This window comes from Maniola hyperantus, chromosome 14, assembly GCF_902806685.2.
Source record: "Maniola hyperantus chromosome 14, iAphHyp1.2, whole genome shotgun sequence".
NCBI classification, from domain to species: Eukaryota; Metazoa; Arthropoda; class Insecta; order Lepidoptera; family Nymphalidae; genus Maniola; species Maniola hyperantus.
Genome location: NC_048549.1, coordinates 1903435 through 1922831, shown reverse-complemented (window position 1 = coordinate 1922831; position 19397 = coordinate 1903435). Strand labels below are relative to the sequence as shown.

At 38.5% G+C, this 19397-nt stretch overlaps 2 protein-coding genes across 9 annotated transcripts in view; both read left to right on the top strand.

The window, feature by feature from the left end:
- Positions 1 to 34: 34 nt before the first annotated feature.
- Positions 35 to 19397, top strand: part of LOC117988494 (beta-1,3-glucan-binding protein-like) — a 33983-nt gene continuing 14620 nt past the window's right edge. Inside the window, exons 1-5 of one of the 8 annotated variants that reach the window (XM_069502961.1) lie at positions 35 to 1028; positions 1355 to 1538; positions 4018 to 4272; positions 5615 to 5775; positions 8724 to 8872. In XM_069502961.1, the coding sequence (XP_069359062.1) occupies positions 1391 to 1538; positions 4018 to 4272; positions 5615 to 5775; positions 8724 to 8872 (713 nt within the window). In that variant the 5' untranslated portion in view covers positions 35 to 1028; positions 1355 to 1390. Of the gene's footprint in view, positions 1539 to 4017; positions 4273 to 5614; positions 5776 to 8723; positions 8873 to 16905; positions 17185 to 18945; positions 19213 to 19397 lie in introns of those variants that run through there. The other 7 variants (XM_069502959.1, XM_069502960.1, XM_069502958.1 and 4 more) reach the window with 7 other exon arrangements.
- LOC138403231 (beta-1,3-glucan-binding protein-like) lies at positions 12324 to 15595 on the top strand. The gene is made up of 3 exons (XM_069503008.1): positions 12324 to 12701; positions 13301 to 13389; positions 14588 to 15595. Exons 1-3 carry the CDS (start codon positions 12626 to 12628, stop codon positions 14792 to 14794), a joined length of 372 nt encoding a protein of 123 aa, XP_069359109.1. The 5' UTR covers positions 12324 to 12625; the 3' UTR covers positions 14795 to 15595.

Here is a 19397-nt window from a genome sequence, read left to right as displayed (position 1 = left end):
GGTCAAATAGGGGGTTAAAATTTGTGTAGGCCACGTGGAATAAGTTAGTCCATGATACACAAGAAACGACTGCACGACAAGCATATTATCATATCATTACGATCTGGTGTGACTCGGAATCCTTGGGTACGCAGACGACAGCACAGTAATGGAGAGATACATATCCAGTTACGCGCTAGCAGTTCTGAGATCATGAACTCAGAGAAGCGATGGTGAACTGCGGTTAAACTCTACTTACCATGAGATACGTTTCAGTTGGGGTGATACCAATTTGGTAGAGTTTAACGCTACCAAAACGCAGGCGTTTCTACTCACAGCAAAACGGAGTCCTTTCACCTTGACTGCTACTTTCCGGAATATATCCATTCATATCACATTGATCTAAGTCTCGACGTCTCAGCTAACATCAACTTCGGAAGATCCATCGAAGCTAAAGTCAAGACCGCAGCAAAAAAACTTCGCATTCTTAACAAGGTCAAACAGTAGTTTTTCACACCACGCCTACTGATTTCTTTGTATTAAGCACAAGTCAGTGCATGGAGTATTGCAGCCACCTCTATGATGGCTCCGCTAAGTACCAACTAGCGGCTCTGGATGCCGTTGATCGTCGAGCTAGGAGACTGACTGACTGATCTATCAACGCACAAATCAATCTACTGGATGGATCGGGCTGAAATTTGGCATGCAGGTAGCTATTAGGATTTTTGAAAATTCAACCCCTAAGGGGGTGAAATTTGTGTAGTCCACGCGGATGAAGTCGCGAGAATAAGCTAGTTGTAGTGTATGCTAGGACGCAAGAGGGTGACACACTCTGTGGTCGGCCATCGGTGATCGGTGTGGCGCTAACAGGACACAGACCAGTAACTGGCTGTGCGGTGTTCCGTGTACATTACATCCACTTGTGAGATCTAAAGTGTGTTTTATTAGTGAAATAGGCATTAAACTAGTCTAGAATAAACGCATATGGAGTCGGAGTTCATTGAGATAAATTTGTTATAACTTTTGTATTGAGATAATTAGGTACCTAGGTATGGTTTGGTTATCGGATAGTTATTGTAACCTTTGCAGCAGATAAGTAGGTAACTTAAGTAATAAATATTAAGTATATCAAGTTAGCAAAACGATTTCATTATTATGTATTATATGTGTGTCTTTTAATGTACCTAAAACTTTATACCCGAATTAAATTTGTGGAATATCAAAAAATCCTTTCTTAGTGGATTACTCTTTACAAAAAACACAGCCTTACAAATTTCTTGTCTCTAGGACCAGCGGTTTAGGCTGCGCGTTGATAGATTATAAGTCAGTCAGGCAGTCAGTCAGGACATTGAATTTTATATAAGCCTACCTACAGAAGATAAGACAGCAAACGTAAAAATCAGACGGCGAGATGATCGTCAGCAAGGCGGTATTCTGTTTAGTGCTTCTACAAATGATAAATGGTCAAAATGTTGAATCAAACATCCCAAACGTGATAGCAACGGCAAAGTTAAGAGCTCTACATCCAACAGGATTTCGCGCTTATATTCATATCTCTGGTACGTTTACTTTATTATTAAGTATCTCTTTTTAGGGTTCCGTAGCCAAATGGCAAAAAACGGAACCCTTATAGATTCGTCATGTCTGTGTGTGTGTCTGTCCGTCCGTATGTCACAGCCACTTTTTTCCGAAACTATAAGAGCTATAGGTACTATTGAAACTTGGTACCTACTACCTAAGTACATACATGTATTCTGTGAACCGCATTAAGATTTTCATACAAAAATAGAAAAAAAAACAATAAATTCCCCATACTCTGGGGTTCCCCATACTAAGAACTGGAACTGATTTTTTTTACATCAAACCCATTATGGGTTTGATGTAAAAATATACCCCACATGTATGATACATGTGGGGTATTTATGGATAGGTCTTCAAAAATGATTTTGAGGTTTCTAATATCATTATTTTTCTAAACTGAATAGTTTGCGTGAGAGACACTTCCAAAGTGGTAAAATGTGTGTCCCCCCCTGTAACTTCTAAAATAAGAGAATGATAAAACTAAAAAAAATATATGATGTACTATCGATATACGAGATCTAGTAGGTAGTTTTTTTAGGGTTCCGTAGCCAAATGGCAAAAAACGGAACCCTTATAGATTCGTCATGTCTGTCTGTCCGTCCGTATGTCACAGCCACTTACCAACTTACCACTTTATTATATATAGAATATATATATATATATTATCCATACTAATATTATAAATGCGAAAGTGTGTCTGTCTGTCTGTTTGTCTGTCTGCTACCGGCCCCAGACCAACCAGCTAACCTAGCTATTACAACCTCAATTAGTTAAATCACCATCAACTACAACAATGACTTTATTCTAATGCAAGTTGGAACAATACAAGAGGAATTACCAGATAAACAGCTAGTTAACACACATTATACCGTCACTCACACAATCACATCACTTTTCACAACCTAGTACTATAACCTCAACTACCAGAAACCACATTAAGTCACAACAACAATAATTTTCACAGAATGTGTATTTTTATTGCCGCTATAACAACAAGTACTAAACATAACAAAATGGCCGCCATAAAAGTTAAAAAATTAAAAGTGTTATTTCTTGTACGATGGTACGGAACCCTTCGTGTGCGAGCCCGACGCGCACTTTACTGATTTTATATTAGCTTCTGACCTCATTGAAAAATAAATAAATCTTCAACGATTTTGCATCAAACTCGTTTTTACATTGATTCTGATTTAATTCTTTGGCAATAGCATTTGTTAGAATTTTCTACCAGTAGGGCGATTGTCTAAAACCTGCATCAATCATTATTACAATCTCAATAGTTCTGATTGGCTGAATTGGTGCGATTCTTGTTGCAACAATGCATTGTGGCCAATAGTGAGCGAGCATTAACCAATCAGAGATGATTGCGATCGTGACATTGTAGCTGTCGAACAACCGCGGTAGGGCCACTGGTCTCTTTGTTGTGTAATTTTTTCTTGATTTTGTGATTTTTTTGTAATTTTTTTGTACCAATGAATAGCTAACGAAACGTAAACGTTTTAAAAATAATCCGCAGGATAAGTGCCATAGTAGTTTTTACAGAAAATTTGCAAGTTATTAAAAGAATTAAATTTAAAAATCGAAAACTTGTACAGTTTTTGGGCTGTAATTTTAAAATGCTTGAAGATTTTTCTTGTTTTATTACTGTTTATTATTAACAAGGATATGTACTACCAAAAATCTGATGAAATACATTGTTCCTTTTTTTTATTAATTTTTAAAGTGACAAACACCCCTTTACCAAGAAAAAAATAAAAAAAATGATAAACTCGATAACGATACACTTTTGCATAAGCACTTTAGGGGTCGTTTGATAGCTAATGTCCTGTACTAAACCTTTTAACGGGGTCGTGTCCTATTTTCCTGTAACCCTATATATTCTATCAGTACCCTTATTATAAATGCGAAAGTGTGTTTGTTTGTTGGTTTGTCCTTCAATCACGTCGCAACGCGGTGCAACGGATTTACGTGATTTTTTGCATGGGTATAGATAAAGACCTAGAGAGTGACATAGGCTTTTTATCCCGGAAAATCAAAGAGTTCCCACGGGATTTTTAAAATACCTAATTCCACGCGGACGAAGTCGCGGGCATCAGCTAATAAATTCCTTATTAGGTAGCTATAGGTTGTAAAATTAAAATTAAAATAAATAAGTATTTTATACTAGACTAGATGATGCCCGTGACTTCGTCCGCGTGGATGTACGTTTTTAAAATCCCGTGGGAACTTTAATTTTCCGGGATAAAAAGTAGCCTATGTCCTTCCCCGGGATGCAAGCTATCGCTGTACCAAATTTCGTCAAAATCGGATGAACGGATGGGCCGTGAAAGGCTAGCAGACAGACAGACAGACAGACGGACAGACAGACAGACACACTTTCGCATTTATAATATTAGTATGGAGTATGGATATTATGGAAGTATGGATAAACTATTTACTTACCTTTTATTTTTCAAGGGGATGTGCAAACAAAGGGTGTAATTTTTAATGGAGTGTTGATTGGAAGGAAAAACAGGACAAAGTCATTATGGGGAAGTGCGATAAAGCAAGCTCGTGGGGGATGGATATTTGAAGATCCACATTTGGCTTTGAAAGTAGGCAATACGATAAGCTATCATATACTAATAGCGGATGGGATTTCTCGATCTATAAAGGAAAAGGATAGAAACTCTTATACATTGTACGGATTTGTTTTTTCCTATCAAGTGTCAGGTAAGTTAGTCAAGTCAGGCTGTTTTATGCCTGGGTACCAGCCAGGTAACCTCCCCGTGTGCGTGAGAGTTGCGGGTCCCTTTCGGAAACGTCCGGGGTGAAGAGCTGCGGTTGGGCCGGCGGTGTACCTCGTGGGTTTAGCCATGGCTGGAAGGGGGTCTTCGTCCGCGCGTCCCTCTGATATTTTACCTAAATTTTAATTTTAATATGGTAAATTTTAACCCTATGATCAATCTTAAATATATAAAAGGAAAAGTTGACTGACTGACTGACTGATCTATCAACGCACAGCTCAAACAACTAGACGGATCGGGCTGAAATTTGGCATGCAGATAGCTATTATGCAAAAGGCATCCGCTAAGAAAGGATTTCTGAAAATTCAACCCCTAAGGGGGTGAAATAGGGGTTTGAAATTTATGTAGTCCACGCGGACAAAGATAATATATACAAGTAAGATCGCTAACGTCATACATTCATTTAAAGCTTGCGTAAAACTCCTTTAAGTCGCCGGTACCTTGTAGGTCAACTCCTTATAGTGTGATGGCATTATTGTGCAAGCTAAAATGTGAGTTATCGAATTTATTTAGTGCCATCTATCGAACAGCTGATGAAACTCAATTTTATTTAGAGCCAACTCAAATTTTACTCAAATAATAAACGAAATCCAAAATCACAGGCAATCATCAAAGGGTCCGGTATCAAGCGTAGGTCAGCAGTTTGGCATCATCAAAAATCCAGGAGCAAGCACAAGTAATCGGGTTAGCAGAATTTCGGAGTTCATATAGCAGAAACAATTCACAAACGAAATAGGGAAAAGAAATAAAAGCACTCAGAAAATTGTAATACACCGTCAAATTCAACCGTCACCAATCCAAAGGCAAAATAATAATTTTATTTTCAAGTAACAAGTCATTTTGTTACGCCATCTACTGGAATTTTGTAATACTACTTCAGCTATCCAAAGCAAAATGCTATGGATATCGTAAAGTTCAATGAGTCAATAAGTAAAATTAAGAATTAGCTTTTTCCGATGGTGATGTTGTGAAAATTTTGTATTTTGTTACTAAATATAAATAAATTTGATGAACCAGACAAGTAAAATATGATATTTCGTCAAATCCATAAAAAATATATTTCATACGAACCAAGTGACGCCATCTAGTAATAGTCTTGAACTAGTTACAATTTTAAATAGAGAGTGAGCGATCTGTACTTGTTTAATATATTATCTTTGACGCGGATGAAGTTGCAAGCATAAGCTATAGTCATATATAAAAGCCGCGGTCACATTATGTTAAAACGTTACGTATGTTATTTTATCTTATGAACATGTTGGTTCTAGTTCTGGAAGACCCTTTGGCACCTGAAACGGATTGTACACCAACTAGGACCAAGGTTCGAGGACGATACGTATGTGCTGGTGAGCTCATTTTTGAAGACAATTTTGACAAGTTCCGAGAAGATTTATGGCGGATCGAGCAATATATACCTGTCGATCACCCTGTAAGTGTTCAAATTTATAATATATCAACCTATCTTCACGTAGGTATAACTGTAAACCTGCAATATTCCTTCGCTAAAGTCATTCCTTCAAATGAAAGCACCGGAAATAATACGAGTAGTAACTCCAGAAAAGTACAATAATCACACGAATTTCATAATAGGTACTTAGTTACTAATTTAACTTTACATTGGCACGTATTCACACATTATCTTTACGACTCCCAAAATTATTACAGGTAAAGAACTTGTACACTCTCTGAAATACCAACAACAACTAGTCCTGACTTCTAAAGTTATTATTATGTCACATCGACGGCCCACTCACCCACGTCTCTTTTGGCGCGAACTACTCATTTACCACCGATTTTGGCGGGAACCAATAGCGTGACAGCACGGTACAACAGTGCTGACAGGGCCGGCTTAAGCATATTCGGCGCCGGGGTGCGAAAGTTAGTCTGCGCCCCACCCCCCATTAAAAGTATCTAACAATTACCAGCACAATAGTGGTACGCAAAAGGTCGAGCTGGCAATCTGGGTATGAGACGGGGGGGCGCCCTGCACACCCGCTCGTCACTAGCCTGTCGATTGCCATTTCGACCTGTCGCACACAATACCTATAAGCGCGAGCGAAGCGAGCGCGAAATTATTTACTATTTAAATAGAAAAATGTCTCGAAATAAAATAAAATCTGGGTACTCAAAACCTTAGAAAGCGCGAGCAAAGCTAACGCGTCTTTTTTTTAAATATCGGCACCCCCGAAAATCAAATCTAGGCACTCATAAATCGATAAAGCGCGAGCGAAGCGAGCGCGAAATTTTTCACGATATTGCCCATGGGAGGCATATATTTGTTTCCTTTTCGGCACCGCCCGAAACAAAAATAGGCAGGTAAGTAAATTTATGGGCGGTCGGCTTGTGCCCCCTAGGACTGCGCCCGGGTGCACCGCACCCCTTGAACCTCCGGGTAAAGACGGCCCTGAGTGCTGACATCCTCATAAACCTTAAGTTTAACAATTAATTTAATATTCTTTAACTTTGAAAATAAACTTAAATTTAGATGTTAAAAAATATATTGTCTTGCATCGCGGCGACAACTTAAAATAACCTCAATAATAATTACCGTTGCTATGTCCTACTTTAAATACCTATTTAATATAAATATATTTATGAAATAACTAGCTGCCCTGGCGAACTTCGTTCCGCCTAACAGTCGATTCAAATTTTTTAAATTTTTCTCTCCGTAAGAACTAAGAACCATCCTCGTACTTCAAGGAATATTATAAAAAAAGAATTAGCGAAATCGGTTCAGCTCTTCTCGAGATTTGCGATGAGCAACACATTTAGTGATTCATTTTTATATTATAGAAGTTCTTAACACTGTCTGACAGGATAATTGCATGGTCGCCGATGGAAAATCTAGTAGGTACCTACATGAACAGTAGAAGAAAATAGAACTAACAGTATTTTAAGACTTGACCTAGCAAAGTCTCTGAGTCTGCTTGGGTGAATTTGCACTTATCCGTCTGTCTGTCCACGTAGGTACCAGTACCACTACTCTTACTGCTTTTTTTTTTTCTTCGGAGGAATAAATCCGTACGGACTTCTGCCTGCTGGCAGGGTGGGTCCGACTCGCACGGACTAAAATAACCTCCCCATGTCTACAAAGGTGAGCACGGAACTGCGTAAGCATTACTTCGTGCTGACCTCCTTTTCTGTCTTCCTCTTTTCTTCTTTTTCCCTCTCTTCTCTTCTTATCATTATAGCCCTCAGCATTTGGCTATATCATTGCCAGGCGTCTTCGCTCGACAGCGTGCGCGATATAAGGTTACGGGCGTTCACACCCTCCGCGCGAATCAGGTTAAATCCTACTAAGTATTTAATCGATATGAATTGGTAAATCTTTTCTACAAAATCGATACCAAAAAAGTTGATTTTTCGGGCCTTTCGTGATTTTCCATCTCGGAATTTAGTAAATTAGCAATGGTGCTTTGTAAAGTTGGTTTTAGGAACAAATCATTGATCATCAATATCTACACATTAGTCGAATCTATGCTCGTACCTATCCCAGAAATAACTCAAACAGAACAAACAGACTCAAAGCGCACTGTCTATAATATACCTACCTGTGTAGTGTTTTTGAAAAGCGCGAAGCTAGAATTGGGTATTGTATTGTATTATTAAAATGATGTGATTTTTTGTGTAGCGGTAGTTTATGGGGCTAGAAAGAGAATAATTTAAAAATCATGATTTTTACTTATTTTTAAGATAATAACGTGACGCTGTACGGAAAGCGAATAATGATGCCACAATGCGTAAACGACAAACGTTTTCAATTTTTTTTAACATAAAAATAGAGTAATAGGTAGGTACTTATCTGCTGGAAAATATTTCTTATGTTAAAAAATTGAAAAATATTTGTCGTTTACGCATTGTTGTCTTTTTATTCGCTTTCCGAACAGCGGTGAGGTTACCTAATAATTAATTATGTTAAAAATAAATAAAAATCATGATTAAAAAAAAAACCTATTCTCTTTATAATAATGGACTCTAGTCTCATTAACTACCACTATACATAAAGTCACATCGTTTTATGACTACAGTCCAAGACCCTAATTCGCGAAGGCTTTATGGAACCTCTACCTTATTTATCCGCCGAAGCTGCATTTAAAGAAGGTAGAGTGATGATGAAAATCTACGTATCGCGCATGTTTACTTAGCTTAAAACGCACATAACTCTGAAAAGATAGATGTATTGTACCTCCGATCGAATCGTCGACCTCCTGTATAGGAGGCCGAACATCTTAATCACTAGGCAATTACCACTTAGAAGGTACAGTAAAAGATATAAAAAGGGACGACAAAGCGAGTTCTGGCGTAGCACATGTTGAAAACTTGTCAATGTCATTTTTCAGCCTTTATACTTTTATTATCAGTACCTAATTATTTCAGGATCACCCATTTGTATCGTATCAAAGGCTAACCTCAGATCCAAACGTGTTCGTGGCAAACGGGACTTTGCACATTGTTCCCAAACTACAGGAGAACTTACTAAAAGGGGAGGAGTCCATTTTATCTGGACATCTAGATCTAAGTGATGGGTTAGTATGCCTGTTTTAATCTAAATATATATTCTATACTTTATTTTTTTAATTTTTTTAATTCTTTATTATTAATAAACATTTTACAAAACATATATAAAGTTATATTATAATGTTAATCTTAAATTATTTAATACTTACGGGCTATTTAATACTTACAGGCTAAATATTCTATACTAATATTGTAAATAATGTCATTTCATCTATACTTCTATACCTACTAATAAATAAAATAAAATTTTATTTGTCAATAAATTTTAAAATAAATTAAATAATTTGTATATAAACTAAATAATTTTTCGAACTCGAGGACCCTCAACCCTGACACCTGTAAGGAAATGCATTTCGAAATCGTGGTGATTTAAAAAGTTGCCTACTGTCGGTTAGAAAAAGGAACGACTTAACCGACGCGATGCTTGGCTTGCTTCCATATCCTACTAACATTCCTATATGCGTTGGGCTTTCACATCGTTTGTTACCAAGTATGCCAAGCTGGCTGCTGTCATACTTGCCAGCAGCGGCGGGACAGGTGTGTAGGAGGCGGGCAGAGAAGTGCGAGGAGTGCAACGGATCGACGAGATTTTTGCATAGATATAGTTAAAGACCTGGAGAGTGACATAGGCTACTTTTTTACCGGAAAATCAAAGAGTTCCCATGGGATTTTTAAAAACCTAAATCTACGCGGGCGAAGTCGCAGGCATCAGCTAGTAAGTATATAAAAAAATAAATGAAAAAAATCGACTTCCAAAACCAGACAAAGTAAAAATATATTTTTTGTTTCTACACGTGTATACCTAGGTAGGTACAGTACGCGACAGGTCGAGAATCGAGATGACAATCGGTCTGTACCCGTAGTACAAGATTTTACGTCTCACCAAACCAAACAAAATTTGAGAGTCGAAATACTTCCGCGTTACAGTAAACTGGATCTTAAATGCCTTGTTTTAAAGCTCAAGTTTGTCTACACTTCAACAGCCAGCGCTCCAAGCGGAAACATTGCGAAATTAAAATCAGTGGCATTGAATGGCATTCAATTCAAGGCTGTTTATGTCCATTTTACTGTAACGCGGAAGTATTTCGACTCTCGAATTTGGTTTGGTTTTGGTGAGACGTAAAATCTTGTACTACAGGTACTGGTGACGCCCTGCACTCCCGCGCAGCCCTCGCGCTCACCCGGTGCGGGATAGTGCGGGAGACGTGTGGGTGTGCGGGGCGTCGCCCCGCCTCATACCCCGAGTGCCATATCGACATTTCGCGTACTATAATACCTAGCTTCACGCTATAATTTCTGGTTTATTTTGTTATGCTCGCCCGACTTCACATACTTACTTCAACACGTGAATATTTATGTTCTAACCTAACCTAACAAACCGGTTATGCAGTTATTTACTTAGTATCACTTTCGCCCACTTAGTATTTTTTTCGCACGCTTTAGTTTTTTATGCAATGATTTTGTTTACAAGATTAGATTAATTATTTGATATTTCTCACTTTTATCAGCTCATTTTACTTATTTCTTGTGCTCCATAGATTATCGCTAGATAATTGTTATTTATTTTTTGTGGGTGGATGAGGAAGGCCGAGGATCGTGTGTGGGGGCGCGGTCTAGGGAAGGCCTATTGTCCAGCAGTGGACGCAAACAGGCTCATTGATTGATTGATTGATTGATGTTAATTTATTGCAAACATATTATTTGAACACCGGTCGCTTTAATATTAACCTATCCCATAAGCAGTCACCAACTTATCTGTTTATCACTCGATTTATTATATTCCCTTTAGCGTTTAAACTACCGTGAGTGATTTCCATTATAGATACTATCTGTCCCGGCTTTACTCACGTGTGTAGTCGACGTTAGCCCGACTAGTTTCGAACCCATACGGGGTCCTTTTTCAAGGGAGTGTCCGTCCGCGCACGCGCCGCGGTTTTGACTGCGGGACGCACGTGCCGCTGCCCGTAGAGCCCGTTGTGAGGGTGGCTGGGGTGGGGGGGGGGGGGGAGATTGGCTTTATCCAGGTGCGTCATTCAATAAAACTCAACCATGTTTCAAACAATGGCTTTATCCAGATATGTATAACTAGAGGATGCCCGCGACTTCGTCCGCGTGGATTTAGGTTTTTTTAAAATCCCGTGGGAACTCTTAGATTTTCTGGGATAAAAAAGTAGCCTTAGTCCTTCCCCGGGATGTAAGCTACCGCTGTACCAAATTTCATCAAAATCAGTTAAATCGTTGTGCCGTGAAATGCTAGCAGACAGACAGACACACAGACAGACAGACACGCTTTCGCATTTATAATATTAGTATAGATTTGCCCGATCCGATCACCGTATTATTCGTCATATCGTTTCAAGCTTCCTATCCCATTTTTTTAATTATTTTATTCAGATACAAGTTAAGCCTTGACTGCTCCATTTAAATTTCCACTCTGGACAACCGGGCTAATCCTTTGCACACAAAATGGGGCAACCCTTGTCACCATATGAGAAAATTATCTCAGGTGAAATAATTTTCAGCAATAACACTCTATGGCCCCAGGGTCTCTACGGCAAACGGAACAAAAATGAAACTCTCGATAAGAGCGGCATAACTACTTGCGCTATTTAATATATACAGGGTTACAGGAAAACAGGACACGATCCCGTAAAGGGGTTACAATACAGGATATTGGCTATCAAACGACCCCTAAAGTGCTTATGCAAAAGTGTATCGTTTTCGAGTTATTCATTTTTTATTTTTTTCTTGGTAAAGGGGTGTTTGCCACTTTAAAAATTAATAAAAAAGGAACAATGTTTTTCATCAGATTTTTTTCCGACTCGCACTTGACTGATTTTATATTACCTTTTGACCTCATTGAAAAATAATCTTCAACGATTTTGCATTAAACTCGTTTTTACATTGATTCTGATTTAATTCTTTGGCAATAGCATTTGTTAGAATTTTCTACCTGGTCTCTTTGTTGTGTAATTTTTTCTTGATTTTATGATTTTTTGTAATTTTTTTGTACCAATGGATTGCTAACAAAACGTCAGAAACAAAATTCAAGATGGCGGAATTTATTTTTCCATACAATATATATTATGACGACTAAGCTATGAAAAAATATCTAATTTAGACGGTCCACTTTCTGAAAAACCAACGCTGCATGCTCGCGGACCACTTTAGTGGTCCGCGCACCCACGCACCCTACTAGGACTATGGCTCCTGGTTTTTTCTGATGTACCTACTTAAAATTTTACTTTATCTGCTGGTCAGTTAAGTATGAGCCATTTTATTTACAGAAATTCTCCTGGAACCACTATTGACAAAATTAGGTGATAAATTCCTCGGTAAATTTTCCATGCCTGAAATTTTAAAGATTGCATTAGCTGATGGAAATCGAGTGAAGGAAGAGGACTTGGAGTCCCAGGTAATTAAAATCCCAAACAAAAACGTTTAATGTGAATATTTTAAGGCCAATTTTCTATCATTAAAAGTAAAAGTTTCTGACATTAAAAGTAAAATAAAAAATTATGACCAAGTTATTTGTTGGGCTCGATAACATAATATGGAAACATACAGTTTTAGAAGGTAGGTATATCTTCTCCGACCACCTTCAAGCTTAATTAACTTTATTATCTTAACCTACGATCATCAGGAGAATCCACAATATACTTATTATGTTTAAAGTCATTTGAATCGTCTCCGTTTCCAATTTATACTTTTATCTATAGATATACAGAACAAAGTTGGTGCATACAAGTTGTATTGCTACTATGGCGGGGTCGGACATATTAAATGAAGACTTCTGGGGGGATGATTTTCATGAGTATACACTCCGATGGACGCCAGGTAAGGTCATTTCATCCATCCATATTAATATTATAAATGCGAAAGTGTGTCTGTCTGTCTGTCGGACCGTCTGTCTGTCTGTCTGCTAGCTGTTTTCACGGTCCATCCGTTTAATTGAATTCGATGAAATTTGGTGCAGAGATAGTTTGCATCCCGGGGATGGACATAGGCTACTCTTAATCCCGCAAATTTAAAGAGTTCCCACGGGATTTAAAAAATCCTATATTTAAATTTAAAAAAAAACTACAAGTAGGTACCTATTAGATTTTTATTTTTTTTCCCTACTTTATGTAAATTTAAAGAAAAGTATGCCAAAGTTATAACAAAAACAACATTTTTTTTCTCTTGCCAAGTTAAGGGTTAATTTATTACTAGGTACTATGTAACTACAATTTCGGTACATGAAAAATAAAAATAGATAAATAAATAAACTAATTATTCGCTAACCAGCGTCATCAAGGTAACTAAGCCGTTTGAAGATCATCAGCTCTTTTCTTGTTGATGAAGAGTTATGAGCATCTTCCACGGGTCAGATTTTGTATCTGATACTTCGATGACATTGCAAAAACATAAGTAACATTACGTTTATGTTTTTTCAGATCAAATAAAGCTTACTGTGGATGGGTATTTAAACTTCGACTGGAGTCATTCATCCTCGTGCGAAGACATTACGTCTGCTTTCGACTACGTAAGCATTTATTCTCATATCTATCCCATTTTTAAGTATTCTTCTTTTTGGGTATTTATACCCAAGTACTGTATATTAACCATGTCAAAAGATAAAATTAAAAAACCGGCTAAGTGCGAGTAGGACTCGCGTACCGAGGGTTCCGTACCTTGGAAGAACCTTGTTAAAATTTTATTGCTGAATTATCCCCAAATACAAATGTAAATTAGTAGGTATAGCCATAATTTTTATTTTCGTGATGTAAATTAAAGGTTTTAGGATTTTTTCATTGATTTGTGCTTGTGAGAGTTTGCTTCTTAACAAAATTTCGCCATTCAAAGTCAAGCGGGAAGTAGGTAACCATTGGTAACCATAATAGTTATTTGTTATGCAAGGTTGCAACTTGCAAACTTGTTATTTTGTCGCGAGAGTTTGTATTGAATTCCGAGCCAGCGAAGGATTCTAAGGTTGAACCGCGAGCGAAGCGAATGGTTAAAAGATAGAATCCTGAGCGTAGCGAGGAATTCAAAGGCTCGAGCGCAAATAAATTTGCAACCGTGCGAAACATACAACTTTTCATCTCACTAGAGCGAGGAAAACGCTAGATGCTCGATACAGGAGACGCCAGTACCGTAGGCAGTGAAGGAGGTTCTAATTCAAGAAGATTCTATATACGAATAATTTTCTTTTCGGGTGCGTTTAGAATTCAAATTTAAAATTCTTAGAATAAAAAAAATTCATTATATTGTTTACTCAATAAAGCTGAAACGGAGAAGTAGGTATAATGTTTAATCATAGAGATTTAATTAAATAAAAATAAATGTTCCTATTTGTCACTTAATACTTAGTAAATAATAATAAATAGTATCTTGACAGTAAGGACGAACCGCGTTTCCGAAGGTTGCATTATCACGTAGTATTTTTAATAGAAATTATTATTTAAAGAAAAAAGTAAGTAGGTAGGTACACAACCGTAGACGACAGTTCGTCACGTTCGAATTTCAACTCGTACTTTGCGCCCTAGAGAGCAAAATTACCACTTTCCACTCAGATTTCAAAGGGCAAAAGGATTGTTTCCGGGCGAGTGAGATGAAAAGGTTTTTTGCACGAATTTTGGGAATACAAATGTGGATGGAATACCTACTATCAAGAAAAATGCGAATGTCGCATACCTGCGAATATTCGTTACATCACTAATCATTATCGTTGTGACTTCTAGCTCCATGTAACATTGGGCGTGGCGGCCGGGGGCGCTGCCGAGTTCCCTGACAACTCCATCGGTAACAACGGCAAGCCCAAGCCTTGGCACAACGGCGACCCCAAGGCGAGCCTCCGGTTTTGGGAGGAACGACACTCCTGGTTACCGACATGGACGCAGCCGAGTCTGATCGTTGACTATATTAAAGTTGTTGCTTTAGAGAGCTAACCAAAGTACCTTTTTTTTAACGCTGGGAAATGCGTTTACGCATCCCCCCCTCCTGGAAGTCAGCCAGCTAACCAGCCAGCCAACCAACTGGAGGGACGGTATGTGGGACTCGCCGCCCGAGAGGCGACCGGAATACTCACTAAAACCCAGCGGCGCTCCTGCGCGTCGCCTGGCGACTGGGTCACGGGAACGCCGAAGCAAACCACCGCGACCCAGCCAGCGACATCCGCCGAGGCGGATCCTCCACCGGGGACCCCGCTCACGAGGTCCCCACACCGCACGTCCGAGGCGCACCGACGAAGCGCGTGCGCATCCCGACCCGGGGACCCAACGGGCGACAACTGCACTCCGCGCACGTCGTCGCCCGCATCCCATCCTCCGCTTCGTCCACTGTGCCCTCTGCTAGTCAGAGGGACACGCGGAGAAACCTCCCCCATGCCGGTCATTAGCCATGGCTAACAATATCCCCGAAGAGAGATTATTAGCCATGTTACAGGGGATCCCTCTCGGACGGATCCGAAAGGGATCCGTGGGATCAGCAGCACCCAGGCACACTGGGATGGGAGGTTACCTGGCTGGCATCCCAACCGAAGTACCTACCTACCTACCTTTTTTTTACCCAACTGCGGTGAAGCCCGAAAGGAGGGTTATGTTTTTGACCTGTATCTATGTATTAAAATCAATATGGCTGTGACTTTTTCTGACAAATACCTACTGCTTAAGCCATTAATTGAGAAATATATTGTGAACTTGTTGCTTTTGTAAGTTTGCGATAGGGTAACTTACAATTAAGTATTAATTTAGTATCAAAAATATTCATCATCATCATCATCATAAACAACCGATAGATGTTCATAGGTCTCTTGTAGGGACTTCCACACGCCACTATGTGCCTATATGTTGAGCTACGTCGGTTACTCTAGTTCTCCTACGGATCTCCTCAAGCATAGCTCTCTCCATCGCCCGCTGAGTGACTCTGAATTTTCTTATGAGGCCCATAGTTAGCGACCATGTCTCGGATCCATATGTCATCACTGCCAACACGCACTGTTCGAAGACTTTGGTCTTCAAGCACTGGGGAATTTTGGACGAGAAGACATCTCGAAGCTTCCTGAAGAATCAAAAATATTACAACTCAAATTCCAGTACCTACCAAGTCCATAAGAAGTCGCTCTAGAGTCAGGAATAAACATGAATTCTGAGTTCATTGAGATAAAATTGTTATGGTTATCGTTATTGTAACCTTTGCGGCAGATAAGTAACTACAACATTATATCAACCTAGCAAAACGATTTTATTACATATACTATCTGTGTGTTTTAATGTACCTACTGTTTTATAAGGTTCCGTGCCCGAAGGGTGCCAACGGCAGCCATTTACTAAGCCTCCACTATCCGTTCATCTATTTGTCAGCGGGTTTGTATCTCATAAATCGTATTAGGTAGAAGGTTGAAATTTTCAGTGTGTGTTTCTATTGCTGCTATAACAACAAATACTAAAAAACCAAGAATGGCGAATGATAAATGGCCGCCATGCAAATTAAAATAGATAAATAAAAACCGGCCAAGTGCGAGTCAGGCTCGTACTACAGTCGTATTTTTTGACATTTTGCACGATAAATCAAAAACTATGTTGCATAAAAATCTGTTTTAGAATGCACAGGCGAAGACCTTAGAATAGAATAGAATATGTTTTTATTCAAGTAGACTTTTTACAAGCGCTTTCGTCCAAGTTTCGAATAGTCGGGTAGTTTTAGTTTACCACTGGCATAATATGATATCCCTACTTGATATAAGTAAGTAGTTATATTACTTTGAAAATTGAAATACTAATTATTAGTTCATGACCACAATTTAATTTTTTTTGTGTGATGTAACCACATTCACGGTTTTCAGAATTTTCCCCATATATTTGCGATAAAACCTACTTATCTGCCAAATTTCATGATTCTAGGTCAACGGGAAATACCCTGTAGGTTTCTTGACAGACAGACAGACAACAAAGTGATCCTATAAGGGTTCAGTTTTTTCTTTGAGGTACGGAACCCTTTGTGTGTGAGTCCGACTCGCACTAGATTGGTTTTTTTTAATAAAATAATATAGAAGAGACACAATAAGATACGATATCCGACCGAATTAGACCGATACGCATAATATTTAATTATGTGAAAATAAACTACGTTAATCTGGTGATACTTAGTACTTACTTGATAGTTTCCAATTTCAATATCAGTAGCAAAACAAATTCGTAAAAATAAGACTCCGAGATGATCGTCACTAAGGCTGTATTCTGTTTAGTGCTTCTGGAAACAATAAATGGTCAAAATGTTCCAAACGTGGTCGCAACTTTAAGAGCCCTACATCCAAAAGGATTACGTGTTTATATAACTGGTACGTATATTCTATCACCTCTTTATCTTCAGAATGTTTCACACTAGAAAGAAATTAATAAAGAAAAACCAAGACTATCATCTACGAACTAATACGAAAGATAATAATCAACCAAGATAATCCGGAGTCAATTAATTGTTACATGACGACCTCCCTGGCGCAGTCGTGAGCGCTGTGGTCTTATTAGTGGGAGGTCCCGGGTTCGATTCCTGGCAGGGGTTTGGAATTTTATAATTTCTAAATTTCTGGTCTGGTCTGGTGGGAGGCTTCGGCCGTGGCTAGTTACCACCCTACCGGCAAAGCCGTGCCGTCAAGCGATTTAGCGTTCCGGTACGATGCCGTGTAGAAACCAAAGGAGTAGGTACGGGTTTAATAAAAACTGCCATATCCCTTCCAGGTTAGCCCGCTATCATCTTAGACTGCATCATCACTTACCATCAGGTGAGATTGCAGTCAAGGGCTAACTTGTATCTGAATAAAAAAAAACACATTAACTTTGTTTAATAACTTTAGATTTTTGTTCACAGTATGAGTAACTATTATTATAATATATTCTGTGGTATGGAGTCTATTTTTAACACGGAATACTAAGGCCAGAGCCAGAGCTTGTGGTAGAAATGTCGTAAGAGATAAGTTGATCTTATGTGCATGCTCTTTCGATGATTGTTACATAATATGTATTTGGTACAAAATGAACAAACTTCTTAGTTATGAACTTGAATATTTATTATTTAATCACATGATACAAATCAAAAATATCATCGAAACCATTGTGACAAGGCAAGGTGCCCAGAACGCTGGCGATTTGTATTTTTTAAGGTTCTGTACCTCAAAAATCAAAAAGGAACCCTCATAGGATCACATTGTAGTCTGTCTGTCTGTCTGTCCATCTGTCCCTCTGTCTGCCGTGTCTGTCAAGAAAACCCATAGGGTACTTCCCGTTGACCTAAATTTAGAATCAGGTAGGTAGGTCTTATATATAGCACAAGTAAAGGGAAAAAATCCGAAAACTGTGAATTTGTGGTTCCATTACAAAAAAAATATGTGTTCATGAACAAATTATCAGTATTTTTAACTTAGGTACAAAGTAAGATTACTATACCTACCAAGTGGGGTCTCACAATATGAAAGGGATTAATTACCTGTGTGGAATCTGTACGGAATTTATTTGTCATATTTAGATAAGCCGATAAGGTTTTTCCCGGACATATTTCTGGCTAGACTCGAGACTCGAAAATGGTAAAACTAAATTTGGTTGTAAGTTATCCCTACGAGTTGTTTTAAAAAAATATGGTATTTTAATGGTTACTTTTGTGAACGACACGTCAATATTATTGATATTAATTTTTGACAGTGTTCGAGCCATTGTTGTTGGAAGCCCCCTATGCCACAAGTATTATATACTAGATGATGCCCGCGACTTCGTCCGCGTGGATTTAAGTTTTTAAAAATCACCTGGGGAAATCTTGATTTTCCCTTTTAAAAGCACTTTTAAAAAGTTTACATGAATAAAACATTCTATTCCGAGAGAAAAGTAGCCTATGTCCATTGTCTTTCCCCGGGTTGCAAGCTATCTCTGTACCAAATTTTGTCAAAATCGGTTGAACGGGTGAGCCGTGAAAAGCTAGCAGACAGACAGACAGACAGACAAACACACTTTCACATTTATAATATTAGTATGGATGTTAATCCCTTCGAACGAAGCCTGAGCGTAAGACATCCACATTATTAAAATTTACCTAAGTATTGTTATTTTTCAAGGGGATGTGGAAACCAACGTTGTAATTTTTAAAGGAGTTCTGTATGGATTAATGGAAAAAGGGACAAAGCAAGTATGGGGAACTGCGATAAAGCAAGCTCGTGGTAGATGGTTATTTGAAGATCCAAATTTGACATTGAAAGTAGGAAGTATAATAAGCTATCGTATATTTTTACCGGATGAGCTTATTCAATTTTTAAAGGAAAACCATAAAAACTCTTATAAATTGAAGGGATTTGAAACGGATATTTTGTCCTTTCAAGTGTCAGGTGAGTTAGGAAAGCCAGGGTGTTTTATGCCAGAGCATCAAGCCAGGCTATTTTATGCCAGAGTATCAAGCCAGGATGTTGTATGCCAGAGCATGAAGTCAGGTTGTTTATGCCTGAGCAATATACGACAATGTGGCATGCTACCAATTTTTTTATTACAAGATAGGCTTGCGCTTAGACGACAA

Bases quoted from the DNA above. Each gene is read 5' to 3' on its own strand.
- LOC138403231 (XM_069503008.1), top strand. From the start codon at position 12,626: ATGGCGGGGTCGGACATATTAAATGAAGACTTCTGGGGGGATGATTTT. The intron at 12,702-13,300 runs GTAAGGTCATTT...ATGTTTTTTCAG, and splicing joins TACACTCCGATGGACGCCAG to ATCAAATAAAGCTTACTGTG. The intron at 13,390-14,587 runs GTAAGCATTTAT...TGTGACTTCTAG, and splicing joins TTACGTCTGCTTTCGACTAC to CTCCATGTAACATTGGGCGT.